Source organism: Sinocyclocheilus grahami, unplaced genomic scaffold (genome assembly GCF_001515645.1).
Source record: "Sinocyclocheilus grahami isolate Dianchi unplaced genomic scaffold, SAMN03320097.WGS_v1.1 scaffold947.1, whole genome shotgun sequence".
Taxonomy (NCBI): Eukaryota; Metazoa; Chordata; class Actinopteri; order Cypriniformes; family Cyprinidae; genus Sinocyclocheilus; species Sinocyclocheilus grahami.
In genome coordinates, this window is record NW_015506126.1 from 236,523 (window position 1) to 247,166 (window position 10,644).

At 36.3% G+C, this 10,644-nt stretch overlaps 2 protein-coding genes across 3 annotated transcripts in view; both read left to right on the forward strand.

The window, feature by feature from the left end:
* Nucleotides 1–3,280, forward strand: part of LOC107564562 (uncharacterized) — a 20,035-nt gene extending 16,755 nt beyond the window's left edge. Inside the window, exons 6-9 of the mRNA XM_016249667.1 lie at nucleotides 371–664; nucleotides 742–876; nucleotides 2,908–2,935; nucleotides 3,026–3,280. Coding sequence (XP_016105153.1) covers nucleotides 371–664; nucleotides 742–876; nucleotides 2,908–2,935; nucleotides 3,026–3,107 — 539 coding nt within the window. The 3' untranslated portion in view covers nucleotides 3,108–3,280. The remainder of the gene's footprint in view (nucleotides 1–370; nucleotides 665–741; nucleotides 877–2,907; nucleotides 2,936–3,025) is intronic.
* A 1,061-nt stretch (nucleotides 3,281–4,341) lies between these two features.
* LOC107564561 (platelet endothelial cell adhesion molecule) overlaps nucleotides 4,342–10,644 on the forward strand; it is an 11,372-nt gene continuing 5,069 nt past the window's right edge. Inside the window, exons 1-7 of one of the 2 annotated variants that reach the window (XM_016249665.1) lie at nucleotides 4,342–4,677; nucleotides 4,757–4,783; nucleotides 5,330–5,635; nucleotides 6,786–7,070; nucleotides 7,556–7,828; nucleotides 9,299–9,416; nucleotides 10,096–10,265. In XM_016249665.1, coding sequence (XP_016105151.1) covers nucleotides 4,524–4,677; nucleotides 4,757–4,783; nucleotides 5,330–5,635; nucleotides 6,786–7,070; nucleotides 7,556–7,828; nucleotides 9,299–9,416; nucleotides 10,096–10,265 — 1,333 coding nt within the window. In that variant the 5' untranslated portion in view covers nucleotides 4,342–4,523. Of the gene's footprint in view, nucleotides 4,678–4,756; nucleotides 4,784–5,329; nucleotides 5,636–6,785; nucleotides 7,071–7,555; nucleotides 7,829–9,298; nucleotides 9,417–9,977; nucleotides 10,266–10,644 lie in introns of both variants that reach the window. The other variant, XM_016249666.1, reaches the window with a different exon arrangement.

Genomic DNA, 10,644 nt, shown 5'->3' on the forward strand with positions numbered 1-10,644 from the left:
ACACACTCACACACTCACACACACTCACACACACACACACACTCAAGCGAACCTCAATCCTGTATATTGTGGAAACGTGTTACCTGTACATAAGTTTTTTTTGGATTTTCTCTGTTTTGTTTTCCACTTTTGTTGTTTCTTTGATACTTTTGAGTTTTTTGTTTTATAGTGCATCGGTAAATACTTCACTGTGGACTAACCCTTTTGGCACTGTAAATAAATTACACAGTGCACGAATGTGCTGTTGCGAGTGAGCCATCTTTTTTTTAACATCTTTTACGGACACTTGTTACGTCCCAAGCGAGCTAGTGGTGCTCGCTTTATCACACATAGTGACTATGTTTATGCAGCTGGCCACTGTTTGTGTTAGTTCCAGTAGGTGGCGCTGTGCGTGTCACAGTAACGTACCTCCACGACGCCGACGGGATGGTGGCAGCCGCTCGGCTCAAATGCGTCCCAGACAGAGGAACGTTTCCCACATTCTCCTGGCGTCTGAACCGTTCCTCCCTTCCAGCAGAGGGCGACGCTCACACGGTCACTCATCACGGTCAGATCTTGATCCTCACAGATGTCAGCGCTGGGTTTTACCGCTGCAGGGTGAGGGACCGTTTTAACGACAGCTCAGTCTGGGTGGAGAGCAAGGACATCTTTATTCAGAAGACAGGTGAGCGTGTCCTTCACGTCCAGACAATTTCCACAAAGACGCAGAAGTCGATGAGGGTTTTGTTTGTTCTCGCACAGATTTGGCAGCGACGCCCATGGAGGTCATTGCATTGGTTTTCTGTGGTTTCCTGTCGATTGTGATCGTGTTGGGCTCATTCTTTATGTTCTGGAGCACCAAGCGCAGAAACAACAGCTGCAAACATCACAGTAACCGTGAGTCCACTCGTTTCATCATGTGTTAACGTTCTCAGAACGTTTGGTTAACGTTCTGTAAGGTTCTCTCAAAGTTATGAAAAAAAGCTTCCAGTAACATTAATAGAACATTCGTTCAAAGTTTTCTGGTCTTTAAAGGGGTCATCGGATACTACATGCACTTTTACAAGTTGTTTGAACTGAAATGTGTGTTGGCAGTGTGTGTACACAACCACCCTATAATGATAATAATCCCCCCAGTGTTTTTTTTTTTATCTACTAAAATCTTTACCCCTTTCTCAAATCGAACCGATCTCAGATGCCTGTCTGTGTGACGTCACACAGACAGGCCCCGCCCACGATAGTTTGATTGACAGCAGTGTTTCAGCACAGACTGGACTGGCGTCTTTACCTTAGCTCCGCCCCTGAGTGACTGTCAGTCAGATGTAGACAAGAATGACTCCTGAGTGATTGAGGTCTTCTGTTGTTGGATGTAATAATGAACAGCAGTCGTCATTTACTCCCGACATCTGAGCCGCTGAAGACGCAGTGGATTACGTTTGTTTCTGAAGGGAATGCGCCCCCGATCTACATAAATGTGTCTATGTTCGCGCGAATCATTCATGATCCAGCTTCACCTTTCCTAATAATGTGCTAATTAGCAAGTTTCATGATGAATGCGGCTAAAGTAAAGTCTCTCAGAGAGCAGCTCGGAAGAGAGGGGCGGAGTCAGCAGAGCTCATTAACATTTAAAGGAAAATGCTACAAAATCGGCTTGATCTGAAAAGGTGTTTTTTATACTACCGTTGAGAAATTTTAACCAAACTATGTTACAGACTTTTCATTAAGACCCTAAAGAATCATATCAACTTGTGGAAAATGGGCATCGGATGACCCCTTTAATAATGTTCTCAAAACATTAGCACAAGCACATTACATCGTTCATGGAATGTTTTCTCAATTATTGCCAAATGTAAAAGTTCTCAGAGTTCTGAAAAAAAAACATTCTTCTAGTAATGTTAATAGAATGTTCGCGCGAAGTTATTTTCCTTCTCTGTGGTCTTTAATAACGTCTTCAAAACGTTAGCGTTATTTACACATCGTTCATGGAACATTTTTCTGAAACATTTTTGTTGGACGTTTGTCTAACTTTTTATTGTTATTTTCTATTACTATAATTTTCATATTTTTTATTTATAACAATTATTATTTCCAACTGTCAAAGTTCTGAACAAACGTTCTTCTAGTAAAGTTAATGTATAGATTTTCTTTCTTTATGCTCTTTAATAATGTTCTCAAATGTTAAGATTATTTATAAATCGTTCATGGATAATTTTTCTGAAACATTTTAGTTGAATATTTGTCTAACTTTAAAAAAAAATGTTAATACGTACCCAACTAACATGGAATGTTCTCAGAACTTTGACTAATGTTCTAAGAAATGTTCTTTCAAAGTTATGAAAAAAGTAACGTTAAAAGAACGTTTGTTTAGAGTTATCTGGTCTTTAATAATGTTCTCAACACATTAGCATTATTTACACTACCAGTCAAAAGTCAATAAATGTTTGTTGAGCAGCAAATCAGCATCTTAGACTGATTTCTGAAGATCATGTGACACTGAAGACTGGAGGAATGATGCTGAAAATACAGCTGCACATCACAGAAATACATTACAGTTTAACACATATTCACATAGAACACAGCTGTTTTAAATAGTAAAAATATTTCACAATATTACTGCTTTTGCTGTACTTTGGATCAAATAAATTCAGGCTCGGTGAGCAGAAGAGACTTCTTTAAAAAACGTTAAAAATCTTACTGTTCTTTTGACTGATCATTTTTCTGAAACATTTTAGTTGAACATTTGTCTAACTTTTTAAACATCAATACTAGCTTCAGATGATTCAGAGAACATTCAAAAGTAACTTTCAAATAGTGTTTGAAAAATTATAAAACGAAATGTTCCCTTAACGTTTTTCTAACGTATCAGAGAACATTCTGAAGTATTGTTTTCATAACATAAGTCAGAGCTGTTCTTTCTCTTTTTGTCAGAGGACGTGATCCAGTCTGAGATGATAACGTGAGTCTGGTTTAGTCTCTCTCAAGCTTCATTCGGCTGTGATGCTGCTGTAAAGAACGCTTCTATCCTCTCATCTGTTCCTCTCTGCAGAATGAATGATCCTGTAGCTGATGTTTCCTCTGAGCCTCAACCTGTGGAAATGAAAACAGTCATCATGGAGTTTGAGGCCTAGAGGTCTAGACCAGTGTCCTGCAGAGACGTCTTGAAGATTCTAGAAATCCTGAACACTTTGATTAGCTGTTTAATTAAGGTGAAAGATTAACTCTGACTGGACATCAATCACTTCTGTGCCATTTTCCTGTTTTTAAATTATGTTTTCTATCAATGAGATTGTAAGGCTTTTATATACCAAATAAATGTTTAATTTACCAAATGCTTCTACGGAATATATGCTTTCTATGAAGAGAGATTCCTGATTAAAACATCTCTCATAAGGCAGTTTTTATATTCAATTATAAAGTTATGTTCATATTTCGTTGTTTAAATATAATCCTTTAAACAGTGGCTGTCATAACATAATGGCTAATAGCTGTTAACATAAGTCAAATAATGAAGACGTTGCGTAAAAATCTATTGAATATGTTATAGAATTAATATATTTATCAAAATGCTCCTCTCTAGAGTTATTTTTCTTGCTGAATATCGAGTTTATGCTCATTGAAGGCTTTTCTGAATGTGATGTTATTGTTTACAAGCTGGTTAACTTGCCTCTTTCCGCGGTTGAAACACTGATTGAACGATTAGACATGATTTATTTCGGTAAGTTGTTCTGTTTCTTTCAACATACCTTCTGATGATCATTCATGTTTATTTCGTGTTATAACTAGGAGTAATGAAGAAGAGATTATGATCGGTTGAGGCCGCCAAAACTATATTGTTTGCATTTTTTGATCAGTTTGACAGAATTTTGATGGAATTTGAATCTTGAGATTTAAGAATTGATATTAAGATCACTTAATAAAGTAAGTTTAATCGATGAACTTCCGTCAACCGTATAACCGTCCGTATAACCGTCAACCAAGCCCTCATTTATGATGGGATTTTTTTACAGCTTTACACCAGTACGTTGTGCTGTTGCCAAACTCGGTGTACTGAACCGAATTCACATACTACGTTTTAATAATATGCCAAAAAGAGATTTATTTTGGTGTTTTTGCCAGTTTTGTTGGTGCATAAAAAGTAAAAATATCAAAAAGTTCCAAAAAAGTAAAAAAAAAAAAAAGTACCAAAAGCAGCGTTTGTCCAGCATAGATACCTGACCAAACCTAGATTAATCTGAAAAAAAAAAAGTTTTATCTAAATTATAATATAAATTATAAGCAATAGAGTCATGATGAACGATTTATAATTTTCCCATCCTGAAAATGTTCATCTCACTATAAAACTTACTAAACTTTACCAAATGACTTGATACAACAACAATGTATGACAGACATCAAAGAACAAACACAGGCTGCATTGGTGCAACAACACTTATGTATATTGATTATATTAGTGCAGTACATTGGTCATTTATGTAGATGTTCTCTGCAATCCTCTATCTTGAGTTGTCGTTCGCACTGGCATCTGCCCTATCTGTCCTCAACACATGTGCTGTTTGGGGTGGGTCTCACTGTGTCTATGTCAAACTGCTTTTACTGCTCCATTAATAATAAAGTTCTTGCTCTGGTGCTTGCATTTGGATATTGTGCTAATTTCTTCAGCAAGGATGGAATCGATGCATCTTACACTCATTCTCATAGGTGGAGGAAACTTTTGCGTTTTTGATGGATGTTTTCATGTGTTGAAGTCTGTTTTCATATGCATGTTATTTTCCACCAGGTATTTCGGTTTTGCATCCAAGGATGGGTAAGTGACTTTCTGGCCATGTTTATCTGGGGCTTTATAGATAATTATAGTTGAATGAATACTGATTATATGTTTAATACCCTCAGAAAGTGGAAAGGTCAAGGGTTTAGATTCCCAGGGAATGCATGACCTGATAAAAATCTATATATTGAATGCAATACGTGTCGTTTTGGGTAAAAGCATCTGCCAAAATATGCATCACTGTAAATGTGCTGTTACTTCACACAAGTCAGTAACATCATAGGACAGCATGAAGTCAGTTCTCCACAATCTCATTAACACGATCCACTAGCCACAAACAAACGAAATACTGTCTTCATCTTCAACAATAGATCTATTGATCTACTGATCTATTGATCATTTCAAACCCAACAAACTTCTGTCTAGTAAATGTTTTGCATGTAAAAAGTGTATGTGCATTGTTATTTCCAATAAATGACACATGTTTTAATATTTTGTTGTTTAATGCAGTGACATTTTTAAGCATGTGCTTAATGTCCAAGTGTAGGGTAACTGGGTCTGTGTTCAATACATTTTCTGTTGCAGATGCTCTAGAAAAGCTTGATGAACCGGTTCTGTTGGGTCCGTCTGCTGCATTAGAAGGTTCAGTTGTGGATTTCTTCTGTGATATTCCTGAGAAACCGGCAACGTTGTCTGTCCAATATGAGCTTTATGTCGAGACAAACCCGGGTAAGATGATTGGGGAGTACTCCTCGCTGTCTGGAGAACTTGCCACTTTTTCTTTGATAATCACCGAAGAACATGATGGTCGACTCATCTGCAAGGCCAGCGGACACAATGACACCGATATCGACAGCTCGTTCAGTAATGGCATGGACTTCAGAGTCATTGGTGAGCGGCGTGACGTGAGCGTAATCCTCCCTGTTGAAAAAACCAGCATATGCTGGTTAGGTATGTTTTGAGCACATGACCAGCATAAACCAGCAAAGGACCAGCTTAAACCAGCAAAGGACCAGCATAAACTAGCAAAGGACCAGCATAAACCAGCTTAAACCAGCATCCCAGCGTCAAAACATACCTAACCAGCATATGCTGTTTTTTTCAACAGGGCTATAAAGCAATTTTCTGTCCTCTAAATGATCAACATGATCAAACTTAGCTGTCGCACACAATCTCCTCATGTCTTCTGTCTCTGATTGATAGTTAAGAGTGTTTTATCCAGTAAAAGCTCTTTTAGTGTAATTGTACAAACGTTCAGCTTCAGCTGGAGCTTCTCGTGTCAAATCTTGACTGATTTTGATCAAGTAAGCGTCAGAATAACTGCAGTAATATCTCCAGATGAACACTTACTGGACTGAAGCAGCTCAGCTTTACTTGATTCTCCATCAATCATGTTTTAGAGTCTCAAATCTGATCCTCAGTGTCTTTTGAGGAGCGTTTGTTTCCAGAAGCTTTACTTTCACTGTTCCTCAGCGGAGGAATGATCTTCACAAGCCTCCAGAACATCTCACATCTTCTGAGGAGCCTTTATTTCTTCAGCTCTCAATCACTGCATTATATGTGTGGAGCATTTCACTCTCATCTTACTGAGACACATTACTGGAGATACAGAGCAACCACTATATATCAGTATCTGCTCTACTATTATAAAGATCTCATTGATTTACAAGCATCAGAATTTCATCATAGAAATATCAGCATCTGATGCAAATTCATGTTTTTGCTCCGTTTGAGTCTCTGAATAAAATTAAGATGTTTTTTTCCTTCATATTCTCACTGTATCAGACTATATGAGCTGTAAAAGCCTGATGGATCAAATATGATACTCTACAAAAAACACATGCAAACTTTTTGTCTAAAAGAAAAATAGATGTTCTATTATTTCATAAGTCAGGCTTTACAAGGGTTAAACTACACCTTATAATATATTTGTTAAACAATGACACTGGTTCCACAAAATAAACAACCTCATATAGGTTTGAGCGACATGAAGAACTGTTCCATTAATCTTTGCATTGTTTTCATCTTCCGTGTTTTGCAGTTCCAGTGAAGGAACTGAGCATCATTTCACATCCTTACATTGAGAACATATGGGAAGGACAAACTTTGACCCTCCAGTGCACAAAAACCAAAGGAACATACGTCTCCTATGATTGGCTCTGGAACGACACACCGGTTCAGATGCCGTACGACAGGAATAACGATACTCTGACCATCCACAGGGTTTCTGCACAAAATGCAGGCAATTACATGTGTGTGGCATCAAACCAATACAACGACACAACGATCTTCAACTCCAGCAGTGATGTGACTGTGTCCATCCTAGGTACGATCAGGTCACACAGTATAATCAAGTTTAAGATTTTTTGTGTTTTTAAAAGAAGTCTCTTCTGCTCAGCAAGGCTGTATTTATTTGATCAAAAACACAAATAAAAATGTGAAATATTATTGCAATTTAAAATAACAATTTTCTATGTGAATATATGTTAAACTGTAATTTATTTCTGTGATCAAAGCTGTATTTTCAGCATCATTACTCCAGTCTTCAGTGTCACATAATCCTTCAGAAATCAGTATAATATGCTGATTTGCTGCTGATTTCTGATTATTATCAAATGTTGATTGTGGAAACTGTGATACATTTTATTTTTCAGGATTCACAGATGAATGGAAAGCGTTTATTTGAAATGGAAATCTAAATGTCTTTACTGTCACTTTTGATCAATTTAATGTATCCTTGATGAATAAAAGTTTCGATTTATTTTTTTTTTAAAAAGCTTACTGACTCCAAAATTCTGATTTTTTTTCTAGAATATGTGTCAAAGCCTGAATTCTCCTTTGATGTTGTGAAGCTTGATGATGGAGGTTATAAAGCCATCATCACGTGTCAGTCTAAGAAAGGAACGCCGCTCAACACCTTTAGCCTGTTGAACCACACTGACCTCATCGCCACCGAAACGACTGACACAACCAGTGCGATCTTTAACATGCCCATCGAGCTGAACCGTTACATGGGACAAATGAAATGTAACGCCAGCAACGAGGGCAACTGGGTTCTGAGTGACCCGTACAGCTTGACCGTGGGTATGTAGCTCAATGAACCAAATAAATGAACTAAATAGGTTTGAGTTTCAGAATTACATTTAAGGCGAACAGGCGAAAAAACATTGTTTTTTCATGCACTGGCCAGTTTTGAGATTTTGGTCTGTTTTGATTCCATAACATGTCTAGTGGAAAGAAAACTTGCAAAACAAGTGTCTATTTTATTGCACTTGTATCTGTAGATTTCAATCTGTTCCCTCAAAAAAAAGATTATTTCTCAGCTTCAGCAGCACTTACATACACCAACATTTACAGTTTTATTCATATCTGCTTTCTTAAGGTTTTATACTGAGGGGTGTGTTTATATATAATTTACCTGATTATATACAATACTTTATTCCAAAAATATGGAGAAACCTTTGATTTTTTTCTGGATGTTGACAGTATTTTCCGATTTATGGAGTGATGTTTTGTTTCCATAACTTGTCTTCTATCATATTAATGTAAAGAGAACATCGAAATTACAATTTTAAGTGTTCATTTTAATACACTTTATCTATATCTTTCTGTAGATTTCAATTACAATGCACTTCTTTAAAGTCGCTTAAAGTCAATGTTTTCTCAAAATGAGTTTGTTTCTCCACTTCAGCAGCTCTTACAAACACCAAAACTTACAGATTTATTCCTGTCTATAATTTGAAGGTTTTTACTGAGGGGTTTGTTCATATATCATTTAAATGATTATATACAATACTTTATTCCAAAAATATGGAGAAACCGTTGATTTTTTTTCTGGCTGTTGACAGTATTTTCTGATTTATGAAGTGATATTTTGCTTCCATAACTTGTCTTCTATTATATTAATGTAAAGAAAACATCCAAATTACAATTTTAATTGTTTATTTTAATACACTTTATCTATTTGTGCCTGTAGATTTCAATTGCAATGCACTTCTTTAAAGTCGCTTAAAGTCAATGTTTTCTCAAAATGGGTTTGTTTCTCCACTTCAGCAGCTCTTACAAACACCAAAACTTACAGTTTTATTCCTCTCTGTAATCTGAAGGTTTTTACTGAGGGGTTTGTTCATATTTAATTCACGCTGATTTATACAACATTTTATTCCTAAAAACATTGTGAAAATGTATTTTTTCTGTATTCGTCACAGTATTTTCTGAATTATGGAGTGATAAAAAGAGAAATCCAAAATCCCCTCAGTAAAAACCTTTAACTCTAATATGTCAACAAAATCAAGCAAGAATTTCGAACCTGGCTTTATCCAGTATTCAGATTTATTTTCTGGAAATGTGTGCGAATTTGCAAATTTGCATGCAAAATGCAATATTTTTTTTGGAAAATTCTAAAAAATGTTTCAAAAAACCAATCAATCAACTGGGGAAGTATGGTGATATTTACTAGTCATTTTTTACCCTATTCACCTGTGGTTTCTTGCCTTATATATTCATTGTTTTGTGTTGTGTAACTGAAAGAACATCTAACACCTGATGTCTCAGAGTCTGTAGGAGGTGCTGTAACGGTGACGCCCTTCAAACAAGTGGGTCTGGACTTCCAGGTGGTCAATGTGGAACTGCACTGTAAGGTGGAGCGGGGAACGTTTCCACAGTACAGCTGGTTCCTCAACGACACTTAAAGTCAATGTTTTCTCAAAATGGGTTTGTTTCTCCACTTCAGCAGCTCTTACAAACACCAAAACTTACAGTTTTATTCCTCTCTGTAATCTGAAGGTTTTTACTGAGGGGTTTGTTCATATTTAATTCACGCTGATTTATACAACATTTTATTCCTAAAAACATTGTGAAAATTTATTTTTTCTGTATTCGTCACAGTATTTTCTGATTTATGGAGTGATAAAAAGAGAAATCCAAAATCCCCTCAGTAAAAACCTTTAACTCTAATATGTCAACAAAATCAAGCAAGAATTTCGAACCTGGCTTTATCCAGTATTCAGATTTATTTTCTGGAAATGTGTGCGAATTTGCAAATTTGCATGCAAAATGCAATATTTTTTTTGGAAAATTCTAAAAAATGTTTCAAAAAACCAATCAATCAACTGGGGAAGTATGGTGATATTTACTAGTCATTTTTTACCCTATTCACCTGTGGTTTCTTGCCTTATATATTCATTGTTTTGTGTTGTGTAACTGAAAGAACATCTAACACCTGATGTCTCAGAGTCTGTAGGAGGTGCTGTAACGGTGACGCCCTTCAAACAAGTGGGTCTGGACTTCCAGGTGGTCAATGTGGAACTGCACTGTAAGGTGGAGCGGGGAACGTTTCCACAGTACAGCTGGTTCCTCAACGACAGCAGGCTGCTGGGCCAAGGAGGTTTCTACGCAGACAAATTCGTTCTGTCTCTGTCTGTAGGCCGAGACAGCGCTGGATTCTACCACTGCCAAGCTTCAGACAGATTCGACAACAGCACCAGCATCCGCAGCCCAAAGATGCTGATCAGTAAAGAGGGTACAGAAGCCTGACACCAAACACTACACTGAATCACTTTAGAAAGGGGATTTTTTTAAAAGGAAGAATTAATATATGATCAAATAGTCAAATAGCTGCTGCTCTCCCTGTTATGAAGAGTCTGGGCTAATTTATATGCATTCAATCATATGATGTTTCTAAATATTAGTGCTGTCAAAAGATTAATCACGATTAATTGCATCCAAAATAAAAGTGTTTGTTTTCATAATATACTGTATGTGTGTGTTCTGTGTATATTTATTATGTATATATAAATACACATGCAGTATATGTTTTGAAAATATTTACATGTATTTACATGTCTACGTTTATATTTATATAATTTATATTATAAATAAATATATTTAATATATAAACA